The 15,081-nt window shown below is 44.2% G+C and overlaps 1 protein-coding gene across 3 annotated transcripts in view; it reads left to right on the top strand.

The window, feature by feature from the left end:
- The window catches only part of PTPRG (protein tyrosine phosphatase receptor type G), a 415,376-nt gene extending 402,027 nt beyond the window's left edge, over nucleotides 1-13,349 (top strand). For all 3 annotated transcript variants that reach the window (XM_074602189.1, XM_074602190.1, XM_074602191.1), the window contains 6 exons: nucleotides 12-88; nucleotides 515-643; nucleotides 2,990-3,136; nucleotides 3,941-4,083; nucleotides 7,196-7,331; nucleotides 8,044-13,349. In XM_074602189.1, the coding sequence (XP_074458290.1) occupies nucleotides 12-88; nucleotides 515-643; nucleotides 2,990-3,136; nucleotides 3,941-4,083; nucleotides 7,196-7,331; nucleotides 8,044-8,190 (779 nt within the window). In that variant the 3' untranslated portion in view covers nucleotides 8,191-13,349. The remainder of the gene's footprint in view (nucleotides 1-11; nucleotides 89-514; nucleotides 644-2,989; nucleotides 3,137-3,940; nucleotides 4,084-7,195; nucleotides 7,332-8,043) is intronic.
- The last annotated feature ends 1,732 nt before the right edge of the window (nucleotides 13,350-15,081 follow it).

Here is a 15,081-nt window from a genome sequence, read left to right on the forward strand (position 1 = left end):
TGATCTTATAGCTGAGCGTGCTAGAGTGGGCTTGGCACCGCTGCCTGGAATGAAGGGAACAGATTACATTAATGCCTCTTATATCATGGTGAGGAAGCCAACACCTAATTACAAAGTAAAATCAATTCTAAGGTGCTAAATACCAGATGCCTATAATTGTTTTAATTCTGTATGTAATGGCTGTGTATTAACAGATGAGATTTTAACACCTTCCCTATAATGTAAAGCTATTAAATGTGTTTTATTAAAGATCGTTGCCTAAAAAAATTAAATACAAGATGCATTTAGATGGAATGTGTATTTCCATGAGATACAGTCAAATAAATACTGGTATTTAGAGTAAATGAAAACAACAGGGACTGCAGAATGGAAATGGAGTTATAAAATTATAGTCTGTGTGAAAATATTGTGGAATAAAATGAAATAGGGTCATTATGTGTCCCCAAAGATGAAATTAATGTTTTAAAAGTATTGAAGGCAGTAAGTAACTGTGTGCTTTGTTTTGCTGCAAAAGGGCTACTACAGGAGTAACGAGTTCATCATAACCCAACATCCGCTGCCACATACGACTAAAGATTTCTGGCGCATGATTTGGGATCACAATGCACAGATCATCGTCATGCTGCCGGACAACCAGAGCCTGGTGAGTTAAACGCGTCCCTCCCTGCGCGGTTTCCGCAGTCACTTATCCCAGCTGGGCACCAGCGTAGGGTCGCCGCATTAAGTGCTGTCGCTATTTTCTGGTTGAAAGCAAAGCCAATTTTTGAGCCACCTTCTCAAACTTTTCCATAAGCTTGTTACAAAAAGACAAGTTCTGAGACGTGGGGCGTGTTTCTTTACTCTCCCCTTCTGCACTCGCCCCTGGGAACGACACCCTGAGCTGGATGGACCACAGTGCTCACAGGGAGCACGCCGGTGATGACGACCTCTGCGAAGGTGCCGAGGGCTGGCTGTCTGGCAGGGTGCAGGACACTGGGATTACTGGGTGGTTACTCGGTGGGCAGGGCCACGGGCAAAGACTTTGAGAGGAACAAAAACACAAAGCAGGGACAGCAGGATAGTTGCTCGTTTGCCCAGGGCTCAGGCCATGCAAGACTACATCTGTGCAAGGTTACAAATGCTATTTTTGATGAAAGTAAAAAGCAAACATGTATGTTAATTTAAGTGGAAGTAATGAGACAGACAGAGAGAGAGAAAAAGGAGGCACAGGTGAAGTGCTAATCGCTGCTACCAGATTTACTAGCACGTCTCAAGAGGGCGCGTTGAAAAGGATTGAGAACTAAACGGTTCGTTTTTTCATGCACGCGTCACTGAGGTGAATAGACGATTGTAGCTGAGAGTGGAAGAGAAACCACCTTCATTACAGCAGGAAAATAGCAGTCATGAGGGGCTACTAAAGAGGCAGCAGTCGATATGCTTCCCGTGTGCGGCGCGATGAAAGGGATTGCAGGCACTGCAAGGCGAAGAGCGTTCAGAGAAATCCAATCGAATCAGAAAGCACTAATGAAATGAAAGTGTGTCAGGTGGAAATGAAGAGGCTGATCTTGTCTTCACAAGTACATGAAATAGCTCTGCAGAACAATAGTGATTAAAAGGTAAAGCAGGAGCGCTGGACTCGGCCACATCCTTTGCAAGGACGTCTGGTCCCTGCTTTCGCCTTCACCGTTCCCGGGGTGGAGGCTGGCCATCAGGGCAGTAGCATCCGTGCATTGGCTCAGCGTTTGGTGTGGGTTGTTGCCTGGCAGGGAGGGGTGGCACAGGGCTGAGACCGTCTCCAGGCGCTGAACGTCTAATGCCAAATATGAGATGATAATGCACACCGCTGCTGCACGGGGACCTGTCACTCGGCAGGACAGGTCGCTTCCCTGGTGTTCAGCAATATTGCGCTGCTTGCTGGCATCTCTGCACGCCGAGGGCAGAATTTTCAAAGCACTCACAGGACTTAGGACCCTAAGCCCCATTTTCAGAATAAACACTTAAGGCCCAAATCTCAACAGTATCTTGCACATCATGTGCACGAAGGCTGCAGGCCCACAAAACTAAATCTGGGTTTAGAGACATGCTCGTGGCCGCAGCAGGATAAGTGGGTTCATAGCTCTATTTTTTTTCTCGTGAGTAAAAGGCAGGTTGTTCAGAGACGCAGGCGTGCAGTGCTGTGCGTGCTGCCAGGGTGGCTTCTGTGCTTACGCTCCAGGGACCGTAGTCCTCTGAAGCCAGGGGGAGAAACAAGCTTTGCATGTGTGTGGTTACAGAGCTTAATGTTCTTTCTCTGCAGTGAATGAGGAATGCACAGTTATTTTTTAAAGAATAGCTTTGACAGTATGTTGCCTACACCCTGTCAGTTAGGCTACTTCAGCACTGAGCCGCTTCTACCATTCATAGACGCCGTGAGATTTTATAGTGTCCCTTCAGTAGAGGAGTTTTGGCTGGAGAAACTGCATTGAGTTAAGCCAGGGTTTTTTACAAGGCTGAAAGTACTTGGCTTTCTTCCTTCCTCCTCACTCCTCCCCTCAGTCCTAAAAATTCAAGCCCTACGTAAGTATCCATCAGTCTTCTACCTAGACCTGATCCACAGACCCTGACTTTTGGATTAGACCACAAGAAACACAAATTAAAAATAATAAGCAATTAATTGTTAAAGGTCAATGAGTTTTTTCTAAACAGATATCTGACTTCCATGCAAAACCGTGTAGGCAGGAGGTAATAAAGCCTGGGATACAATAGAAAGGTTAAGTATGAGTGAGCTAAGATAACCATTTCCCTATGAAACCAATTAAAAAGCAGACGTTACCTGTTTGGACGCACAAAGGAAGGATCTGGCAGGCTTACTGCCTACTGTAATAGTAAATCTGGTTTAGACAGAAATGGTTTTTAAAGGTCAGGTCCTGATCATCTCTATTTATCAAACCAATTGTTTGATCCACTGCATTTTTCAGTCACACACAAGGTATCTGAAAGGCTGCAGTAGTGTGTTGTTTCATTCCTCCAGGCAGAAGATGAGTTTGTGTACTGGCCAAGTCGCGAGGAATCCATGAACTGCGAGGCCTTTACTGTGACCCTTATCAGCAAAGACAGACTGTGCCTCTCTAACGAAGAGCAAATTATCATCCATGACTTTATCCTTGAAGCTACCCAGGTAAAATAAACCTACAAATGTGGGTCTTGGCTTTTCACCAAAATGTTACCGATGTCATTTAAATATGGAAGAAGAGGAGTTCAGAAACATTTTGAAAAGGATTTGCTTGTAAATGCATGTGCATGCATGTTGCTCACAGGGGAAAGGTATTTGCGTTGGCTCCTTCTCCCTCTCATATCTTCTGCTTCCAGGTAGGTTCCTCTAGCTAGTGAGACCGTAGTATTAATTATTTGTCTTATTTGAAAGCGAAGACATTGGTTTCTCATTTTGAAATCACACAAGTAGATTGAATTATTCTTTGTAAAGTACACCAAGGTTTATTGTCCTATTCTGCTTATAAAATTCAGATATATAGTTTAATTGTCGGGGGGGTCTTAATTAAGGGGTTTTACTTAAGCATGTTTCTTTTGACCTGTAAACTTGCCTCTAGTTTGCTATCGGGTTGCAGGTGGATTTTGCTGCAAAACATTAGTTTGCAAACCCTTTCAAATTGGGTTTCCTTGGTTGCTCTTCTCTTGTTTGACTTTTGAGCTATAAGGGCTCTGAGAGAAGGTTTATATGGATCTAAGCCGTGAACTCAAATGCAAAATCTTGTATCAATTCAACATTTTGTTAAAGTTGCATTATTTTAGGGTGTTTGCTGTTGCAGAGATGCTAGAGCTGTGTGTCTGTCGTCTTCTTTCTGTACAAACTCTTTGGAAGAAGGTATCTCTTCGGTTTGTAGTCAGGCTCTTCCCTCTTTCTACCTGCAGTGGATAAATGTGAAATTAAGTAGCTAATGCCCAGGCCGGTTTTTCATTGCAGGATGACTACGTTCTGGAGGTCCGCCACTTTCAGTGTCCTAAATGGCCAAACCCAGATGCTCCCATAAGCAGTACCTTTGAACTTATCAATGTAATCAAGGAAGAGGCCTTAACAAGGGATGGCCCCACCATAGTTCATGATGAGTATGTCATCTCTCTTCTTCCATTCGTGTGCAGGTTGTACAAGGAGTTACTCGGCTACAGAACACTTGTTAGAACTGATGTCCGTTCTTGCTCGGAGTGGATGTGGTTTAGTGGTCTAGGGAACGGGATCAGAATATTTAAACTTCCAGGGATGAGTTTTCAATTGGCATCTGAGGGCAAATGTGTTTTGCTTAGTGTAGTTTTTATGTTGGTCACAACTTGGGTGGACTCAAAAAGTGAGGCTGTGTTTGCTTTGTGTGTGTTTTGTTGTAAGCACTTCTGCACCTGGAAGTGTCCCAAACAAGTCCTACAACCTGTTTCACAACCCAGCAGAGCCCTGGTTTAGGTAAGGCTCTAAGCAGCCCAATATGGGCTTATGGAAACCAGTTTCAAAACAGCCCTGAACTCCTGTCTAAGAGCTCAGGTTTAATGTGCCGTGTAAGGCAGAACAAGCTTGGCTCAGCTGTGTCTCAGGATGAGCGGCAGAAGTATCTTGTGACAAAGGACACAGGTTTTCTGAGAGCAGATTTATTTCTCTTCCCTCTGTTCCCCCAAAAACACTCCAAGGGGCCCATATGGTGCCAAGCAGGAGGGAGAGAACCTGCTGATACAGGGCCAGCGTGCCCCAGCACTTGTCTCTTTTGTAGTGCAGTAGTGAGCATTGTCTTGCCAGGTGTGCTTGAATGCCCAATTATACAGGGTGCTAAATATTGCATTGCATATTATTACTTTGCACACATGGAGCTGCAGAATACCATTATAGTGACGCTGGAGCCTGGGTCTATCAGGACCTCTTTGGAGGGACTGTTTCCTGGCGGGCAGAGCGCTTCCCGCAGTCCTTCTGCCATTAAAATCCCAAGGAAGCCCAATTTCTGGCACTGCTTGAGTTGCCCTTAGAGCGAACACCAAGCCAGCATAAACGACTGCGATACCTGCAACCCCCCTGCGCTCAAGTCCATTAGACGTTTTGTCATCGCTACAAAACGGAATTAGGGGGAAAGACTTGGAAATCTTCACCTTTTGTCCAAAACCGTTATTACCGTACTCTGGTATTTCCGTGGTCAGATCGGCCTTTGTACTGATGTGCGACTGCATGAAGGTATCTGCCGTGGCGGAAGGGGCTTTCTCTTCACACCCGTGTGTTGCTGCTGCAACAGGTTTTTCCCAACAGACTCCTGCAAACGGTGCCTTGGGCTGCAGCAAGTAGTTTTTCTCCCACCGTCTCCTGCCTTGCTAATGCACAGCGTAAGCTCTGCTGCCTTTTGCCAGCACTGATTAATTCCAGGCTTGGTTTAATATTCATGCTTTGGGTAGTCTGGAGTGAGCTTTTGCTACTCTTGCAGTATTTAAGATTATGTTTTACAAAATTAGAACCATTATTGATTTGGGCATTTCATGCTAGACCAAAAAAAAAATAAATCAAAATCGCATTCCTAACAGTGCTGAGTCATTCTTTCTGTAAATTGCTTTTTTGGTTTATTTGTCATATTCAATGATTTTATTTTTATGCCTAATACATAATGTGGATTCTGCTTTTCATTGGAGCCTAGGCAAATGTAGCTGAAAATGAAAATTTCCCTTTACTACATGCAACAACTATATCACATAATCCACTAATAATTACAACTGCGGATTAATTCCAAATATATGAATTTGCAGATATTAAATGCATGCGGTATTTAGGAAGTACATGGTGGGATGAACTCGATAACAACATTTCAAAGTTCAGAAATTCCAACTCGAGACAGTTGTAAAGATTTTTAAATCTAACTGCCCATATGTAGGCAACTAGATAAAGATTTGCTGCCTAAATTTCTGAGAGAAAAGCCTTCAGATTGTTAGGAGCTGGAGGTGATCAGCCCAAGTAACAATGAGGCCATTAGACCCTCGGAGGCATTTAGTTGTGTCCCATCAGGCACGAGCGTCGGCCACTTTGTCCGCTGTCGCCGTAGATGATCAGTCACAGCCATCTATGTGGTTCGGCAGAAGCTCTGCTGCTTCTACAGACTTTTCATCAAATATAGCAGATCTATTGTGATCTGATTTCTGGTTCCCATTTCTAGGCAAATGGAGTTTGCAAAAATCATATGAAATTAAGTCAGCATATGTCTTGATTTCCACAGGAATGTTGTAAAAAATCCTAGTGGTAATCTTATGATACCAGATGGCTTTGCAGTACTTGCCGATTATTTAAGTTTTCATGTACGGCTCTCCAAACGGTTTAGAGAGCAAGTCAGCGCCAGTGTCCCCTTTTGCAGGTGGGGACGTTTAGACACAGACTTTCTCAGAGTCACAGAGCAAACCCATAGCAAAGCTGGGGCAGAGTTTCAGTCTCCTGAGTACTGGGAGAGCAGAGGATAGTTGAGGCTCCTCAGAAGCGGTTACGAGCCCCTGTTGCTTTGGATCCTCTATCCCACGCCCCACAACGGCTTTCGTGATTCAAGCGTACCCACAGATTTAGCAGCAGTAAGATTTCTACCTGACCAGTATCTCAAGGACACATTGATTTGTGCTCCTGAGGAACAACCGTGGCTCAGGTTCTTCCTAAATGACAGCACAGCTCAACTCTTCAGAATCCCTAATGTCTCTTGGGTGCCCAACTCACGGATGTTGCCTTTTCCCGATGAATCAGACCTAAGGAACGCTTTGAGATGTGCCCCATTTACTTGTGAGCGCCTCATATCCGTGTTAGCTTTATATAATTGTCAGGTGTGGAGGAAGAGGCAAAGTCTCATTTCTTTCTAATCGTTTATGTTTTGCTTGAGCTCCCACTAATGAATTTAAAATACACTCAGCTATAATACGGACGCTTCCAGTACATGCGGCATGTGAGAACTGATTCCAGTGTTATACTCTCCAGGCCGGGTGTTTTTAAGTGGCTCTCATTCTTCTGCTGATACAGTTCTTTGTATTGAACGCTGCAGATACCCCGACCTGACTGGTGTACCATCAAATTTCCTCTATAAATGCAAATGACTAAAAATTAACCAGTGTAAAACAAGCATTTAATAGATACAAAGATAAACTAGAGTAATCAAATAAGACTGCACCGACATTTTCATGTCTCTCTGTATGTTTCTGAATGTCTTATCATTTTGGTGTGGTTTTTCAGGTACGGAGCTGTGTCAGCAGGAACGCTATGTGCCCTTACCACTCTGTCCCAGCAGCTGGAGAATGAAAATGCTGTCGATGTTTTCCAGGTGGCAAAGATGATAAATCTTATGCGGCCTGGAGTATTTACAGACATCGTAAGTCTTTAAATGGAATATAAATGGATAGCTTACAAGGTTTTCATCTGAGACCAAAGGCATGAACTAAGACACACATCGTGTATGTTATCAAGCCCTACTGCATCTGCTACCAAGCAGAATTTGCGTTTGGGCTTTTTTTTGTATAGTTGTCATTTTTTATAAATCTCAAAGCCCCACTGTAAGTCCCTGATTTGCAGTTAAGCGTATTTCTCATCCAGTTAGGGGACCCCTGTACAGGCAGCCCTGGCAGAGAAGGACCTTTCAGCTTGTCACCCTGCCAGCCCTGTAAGTTAAGTTTAAACCTGGCGCGCGGTGGTCTGAAGGGGTGCGGCAGGGCAGGTAGAGCTGCGGGGAGATAAGGCTTCACCCAGAGAGGGGGCTCTTCGCTGGGTGTGCAGCGAGAGCAGCTCCCCTGCCGCAGCGTGCGAGGCTCTGCCGGACGAGGGAACAACCCCAGGTATTGTCCCACCCTCCTGTAGTGTTGAATAATATCTCAGGAATAATATAACCCACCCCAAACGGGAATTTTGGGTTCATGAGGTTAAACTAGATCAACAGAGGTAATTGCTCTATAAGTTATTTTCTTTGCTATATGTATGCTTCTAGTAATGAGTATCCATGAGCTTCCCCAGAAAAGCCAAATTTAAGCGCCACTCGCTTATGTACACTGAAGGGATTGAAGTCACTCTTCTTTTCTTTTCTTTTCCAGGAACAGTACCAGTTTCTTTATAAGGCAATGCTAAGCTTGGTCAGCACTAAGGAAAATGGAAATGGTCCCATGACACTGGACAAAAACGGTGCTGTGATGGCCAGTGACGAATCTGATCCCGCAGAAAGCATGGAGTCTCTTGTCTAATTGGAAACCTGAAAAGGCACTTAATTTGTAGAACTTCTGAAGACTGAGTGAACTTTTTTGAGGCCTTTTTTGCCAGACTCTAGGTTATACAATAACCCAATTACTTTTTTACACTGATAAAAGTTTTGATATTTATTTTTTGCCATTTTATGTCTTAATGGTATCCTACTGAGCATTTGCACCTCTGTTTATTTCACACAGTGAAACGCAATTTTATCTAGTTTGCACTATATGATCAGTGTTACTGCCTATAATATTCTAATACAAGACAAGCCCTGATGTGACATTCCATGACAACACACATACGCTTTTTTTCTGTTTTGTTTAAATGCAGTGAAGTTTTGCTAACTACAGTGACCCTCGAATCTTAAAATCTTGAATGCTAGGCCAGATGGATTCTTTCTACACCAGATACTGTACCCCTTCATACCATATTTATTATTTTAACGATTATGTCACGGTTCTGGTAACGGTATTCTGCATTCCAGTGGAGTGGATGAGCAGTGTTCATCCTTTCTTGGCAAAACGTGGCAGGTGATTATTAGCTGCAGCGAAGGTGTAACAGCCTTGTGGAGCTGAAACAATTTGTTCTGTATGGTTTCAAATTGCTGTTTTGTACACTTACAGGCCTAAGACTTGCTTCACGTGGAATATATAAATGACATAACGATATAATTATGAATTAGATGCAATTCGTATGCGGGACGCAGTGATAGGTTTTGAATTTACAATTTTTCCCCGTGTGTTCAGAAGAACGTCAGTTTTCGTTTTTAACCAGCCCTATGATGGGAAAATATTTTGGTTTTATTCTCGTCAGAGCCAACGCAGTGAGAAATCTACTACAGCCCAAAATCAGACCTGTTTTCAGATATATTGAAGGTAGCAATATTTTACATTACTAAGCTATTCAATATTTTAAACACATTAATTTCCTTACTATTTCTTGAATATGACCTCACACCTAATGGTATGTTACATGATGACAGGCGTTTCTTAATTTCATAACTGTTAGATGCCATTTTTACAGGTGTGTAATTTTCATACTTTAGTGCTAAAACATAAAGTACTGATCCATATTTACTGGTGAAGCAAACTAATAAAAAAACTACCTATAAAGTTACATTCTCCCTCTTTTTTTTGCCAGACTAATTCTTTAGCACAAACCCAGCTTATTGTGTTTTCCCTCCCACACCAATAAAACGGTTTCCCCCAGATTATATAAATAATTGAATTGTTGTTTGGAGCATTTAAGTACACATCCTCACTGGCTCCCTTTTCCTTTGTATTTGGTCGCAATTCAGCAAGGTCCATCCCTATTTAACAAAAGTAGTAAGCACATACTTAATTCTCCTGAGAATTAGAGCTAATCGTGTCCTTCACAGCTTGGCTGAGTAGGGAGGGGTTATTGAACGTGCCCTGAAAAGGAAATACGTCGTTTCAACCATCCTGACGTTTGGCATACAGTTAAAGGCACTATCCCTTATATATGGCATTAATTTCTTTACTTTTAAATTTCGACTGCAGAAAACATGCATTGTAATTTTTCAGGACTTGTCAAAAAGTTACAGCATATTTTTTCATTTGAATGTAAACCTATTAATTTCTGTCAGTCTCGTCTTGCTGAAATTCAGACATTTAGCGAAGGTTCCGCGCGTTTTCACACACAAGGAAGCTGAAAGCAAACTGCTTAAAATTATATTGAGAGTAGATGTTTTGGTTCAGAACCTCACGAGGTACAACCTGTGCGGCCTCGCTGAGAGCAGAGGAGCTATGCAAACTGGTATGTGCTAACAGCTGGCCTTTGATTTTTAATAAGGGAAAGGTTTCCTGGTGTGGATGCACCTGATTAATTCAACACCAGAGCGTTCAAGAGTTCATCAGCAACCTTTTACACAGTCACCTTTTACTTCTCAGTTGGTTGCACCCCTTCACACAAGTGATCCAAATAACAGCTAATGCTGAACGGTGTAATATATCCGTGATTTCAGTAAGGAAAACCCATGTCCAGCAACAGCTAGTCCAAATAAAAAAATTGTGCAAAATGTTTCAAAAGATTGCTTTGCAGTCTGCATCTCCTTTGCGCTGGGACAACCCAGCACCGAGGAGGGAGTCAGTTAACGTCTGGTAGGAGTTAAGACTGGCCCTCCAGTCGCTACACCCCAGTAACAAGATTGTTTAAGTAAGTTTTCAAGTCCTGCTGCCTGCGAGGGCTGGAAGGTTTTGCCCAGTGGTCTCCTGGCCAGTGTCCATCCGCGTTGGAGGTTGGGGAGCCCCCGTGCAAGTGATTCTGGCCCCAGACAATTCCGGCTGGTAGCACAGAGGGACTCTGCTGAGTTGGATCAGTTCCATTTGAAGTATTTAAGTTCCTGGGAAGGTGTAGGGAGAAGTTAAGTATTCAAACCCTGACAAGAGCTAAGTGACACAAAGATTACTGCAGGCATCAAGAGGGTTGGATTTGTTCAGTACTTGCAGCTGATTACTTTTCATTTCAGTGGCGTGACGGAAGATAACTGTGGTTCGTGACACGCTGCCTGAATATCCTTGGTTTAATCCCTTACCTTCTCGCAAGTTTTAAAATTCAATGAAAGAAGGCTGTGGGGGTTGAACTTTGGTAGATACTTTGGAAATCCATGCATTTGCATTGGCATTTTCCCTCACCTGAAATACTTGCTTGGGATTTAATCCACAGGGAAATAATTACACTGATGTTCTACGAGTTCTCCATGGATTTTTTCTTGGGGGGGGGGCTCAAGCTGTGCGTTAAGTGCTGTGCTGACAGTCAGATAGCCAATGTAGATCGTAGTGATGCATGAGGCTTGAAGTGGATGAAGCTCGGAATTGCTTGTGAAGGTCAGGGTTAAGAGCGCGGAAGAGCCAAATCTATCCTACTGTGAGCAGCGGCGGTTCTGCTCTCTCCCGCGGATTTGCACCCTCTCCCTGGGGCTGAGCGAGTCGGGCAGGAGGAGCGAGCATGTGTTCAGAGACGCGTGCTCGTAGAGCTCTGCTGAGATGCTCTCCTGGGTCTCTCTGGCCAAAGTCCCGCTCTGTGCATCGCAACCGCGCTTTCAACCTGCCCCCCGCTGTAACCGCTTCTCGGCGTTTGGTTGGGATGTCTTCCCAGCAGCAGAAGTTGCCAGACAATGCGCAGGCCTGCAAATTAAAAGAACTTGAGTATATCGCATCGCTATAACGTGTGGTCCTCGGCACCAGCCCTGAGAAATAAGGAAATGAAGGACTGAAGTACATGTGCGTGTGTCTGCCTACATTTAGAACATGTTATTTCTCCATGTCTCGCATGCGTGCTGCGCCCGCAGACCATGTGAAAGACATAAAAGACTTCTGTGCGTTGAGCCCACAAGAGCAGCCAAGCTTTCCAAGAGGGAATGCTTGGAAAGCTGCTGTGTCAGCTTAACATCTGAGCCGGGCGAGGGTCTCAGCTGAACGGCCCCTCCTACGGCCCCTCCTGCGCGGGCGCTCCTGGGCGGGCAGCTCTGGGAGAGCGGTAGGAGTGCTGGGGCGTGCGGGCTCAGCTCCGACCCTGCTGCACGACCAAGGTCTAAAAAAACATACATTTTAAACAGCATTTGTCCTTAGTATTTCACAGTGTCTGTTTCCCAACGTTAATTTAGGAACAGGAAAAAGAAAAATACGAAACCCTTAAACTACTTCTTGTGTGTGGCCGTTTCTGTACCGTGGGTCTGTTCTAGGTTAGTGGAATCATTTACAGGATCTGCAAAATTTCAGTTGTTTTTCCAGTTTCTGACTGCTCGAATTGCTTGAACCCAGAGTGATACACTGGAGCATTAGGAGAAGAATCTTTATGACACAGCACAACCGCCTTCTTGTTAATCTTTTTTTTAGGCTGATATATTTTATTTAAAAGCTAAAAAATATAGATAACGATTCTACCAAAGATACATACTACTAATTCTCAGCAAAACAAAACCAACTTAATTTAAAAAAAAAAAATTAAAATGTAGTTGTCTTAAAGATTTAGCAGTCTTTCTCAAATCCATGTCTTTTGACATCAGATCTTGTGTTCTGAAGTTTATGTTCAAATGGTGCCAGTGAATTTTTATATGAAGGGAAAATGCATATTTGTTAATCCACTGCATTGCTTTCTTCTTTTTTTTTTTTTTTACAGACGTAATTCAACTCTTGTTACCCCTTTGCTCTTCTTCTTTGTTGCCATTCTAACAATGTGAACTACATTGGCTTTACTTATTAAAGGAGAAGGAATGCAAAAATAGAGAGAAGGAACTGTAATGAAGAGATTAGGCCTCTACTTTGTCTTAGCTGTTTAACTGTTTTTAGTGTTTTTGTTAACTATTTGCAAAGGGAAGCATTTTCTACAGAGGATAATTAATTTCAAGAAAAATGTCTTGAGTTTTAAGAATAAACATGTCTCCAAAAGAGGAGATAGTCAATTTTATACAATGTCACAACTCTCCAACATTTGGGGTAGTGACTCTTTTTGTTTTGTTAGAACATTTGAAACTAGCAAGCGGCCATTGTTTCTAAAGACCGAAGCATTCATGTGTACTCCTGTTTTCTTTTCCTTCATTTTTAAAATAGCAAAGTCATTAAAACTGTAAATATTTTGTTGCTTGGATAAGCATCTTCTGGGAACTTTGTATCTATGGTATATAATCATAGAATTTTATATTTTCATATAAAGCTAATTTTTTTCTAGTTTCACCTCCTTCCTAGTTCTGTGGTGGCTATGTGAATGCATACCTTCTGTGTATCGAGGTAGTGAGACACCATCATCACACTCCAAAAAAGGATTTCCACACATGTCATTTCTTTGGGGCAGTGATTGTGAAAGTTGGATTATTTTTTTTTGGATTCCATTGTCAGTGTGTGCAATAGGAATTAGACTTAGCCAGTCACTGGATACGTTTGTCTCATTGATCCATTCAGAAACAAAAAAAAAATGTGGTGTTTGGTTTGGGGAGAGGGTGGGAGGGAGTATTTTGAGGGAGGTTTTTTTGTTCGTTTTGTTTTGGTTTTTGTTTGGGGGTTTTTTGTAACTTGAAGAATCTTCTTTTTGTTATGTTAAAACTATATCAAATCATTCTATTATAGTGTTATTTAATATGTAAATTGTATTGCTATACATAAAATAAAGTATGGTTTTTGATGTATTTACAGACTTCTTCCTTATTTGCATCGAATACGCATGCAGAACAGATGCACCAGTCAGTATTTCATTGTCCCAGGCGTGCGGGAAGAATGATGAGATCCAAGGCCTGCTTTAATTAGATCTCAAATTTCCAAGCAGTGCTCAGCTGGGATCTGTCTCTCAGTCACTCGACAGTGGAGATCACCGTTCCTTTCTTATTTGTCTCCAACATTAGAGAGGTGCCGGTACCCCCCATCCCTCCCCACCGCTGGGCTTCCCCGGGCTGTTGTGACCCATCCAGATCCCTTTCGGAAGGGGCACCGTCTCCATTCAGGATGGGGCCTCACAGCCTGAGCATCACTGGGTGTGCCCTTCCTTAGGTCTGATCCCGGTTTGTCAGCAGATGTCTGCCTGGAGGAACAGGGGCTTCCACCAAGCCACTGTCGCCTGATCCGTTGTGCTAACCTGCATCTACTCCCTGCTCAACCAACCCCGGCGCGGCGGCAGAAAAAGCAGGTAGAAAAACTCATCCCCATCTCAGGCAGACTGGGAGGGAGGGACAGGTGTTCCAAATCCTAGAGATAAAGCAGCAAATATTCCCCATGGAGAGCGTTAGTAGTCATACCTCCCCGCTGCATCCGAGCCAAGAGCTGTCATTGCAACGGGCACGCGTTACCCCATCGATGCTCCGTGTTTTGCAATAAAACCTCGGCAGCTCTGCAGACCACCTCCCGCGCTGATTCTGCGCTGGGCGCGTGTGTTACTTCTTTTGTTGTTCTTGTGGGAAAACTGACAGGTTTGTGGACACATCCTCGTTCCGCTCTGCTACCAGCTGCGAGCTGTGGGGGCACATCTGGAGTGTGGGAGGGCGGCTGCCAGAGCCTTCAGCAACACGGCAGCACCCCGCCTCCAGTGGCAATACTTACATGACCGCCCTGCACAAGGACAAACATCGTCAATAACTGAAATTGCTTGTTGACATAAAATTGCTGGTTAAAATCAATACACTAGATGCCTGCCGCCTTTTGTGCTGCTGCATTCTCACCTGTAAGGTCCACATGCTGGTTGACTGGGAGAAAGAGGGAGTCTGGGCACTAGATGGGGACTGGGATTCGTGTGACACCGCAGCACAGCCTGCTGGCTCCTGCAGCGCCCCTGACTTGGTAACATGCTTCCTCCAGCCCTTGCTCCAGGCACTGCCTCACGTTGCATTCTGGTAGCAGCCCAACAGGAGCCCGCAGGCTGGGCCCACCTGCCCTGCTGCTCAGGGAGCCCATGTGGGAGGGCAGGGAGCCGCTTCCCGGCCTGCCCGGGGGATGCTATAGCAGCAAGAAAAGTGCAGTGCCCCCTGCACGGCTTCCAGGCCAGGGGCAGGCAGCTGCAGCTGGGCACCTGGGAAAGGCTCCTCTGCCCAGCTTGGCTGCCATATCCGCATGGAGAAGACAGCAGCCCCTGCACGCAAAGGTAGGTGGGTACGTAGCCCTTCATAACAACAGTATGAGAAATACCACCAACATCACGCTTAGATACCACTGCAAAGAATCATAGAATGGTTTGGGTTGGAAGAGACCTCTGAAGATCATCTAGTCCAACCCCCCTGCAGTGAGCAGGGACATCTTCGACTAGATCAGGTTATTCAGAGCCCCGTCCAACCTGACCTTGAATGTTTCCAGGGATGGGGCATCTACCACCTCTCTGGGCAACCTGGGCCAGTGTTTTACCACCCTCATTGTAAAAAACTTCTTCCTTATATCTAGCCTAAATCT

This window comes from Larus michahellis, chromosome 10 (genome assembly GCF_964199755.1).
Source record: "Larus michahellis chromosome 10, bLarMic1.1, whole genome shotgun sequence".
Lineage (NCBI taxonomy): Eukaryota > Metazoa > Chordata > Aves > Charadriiformes > Laridae > Larus > Larus michahellis.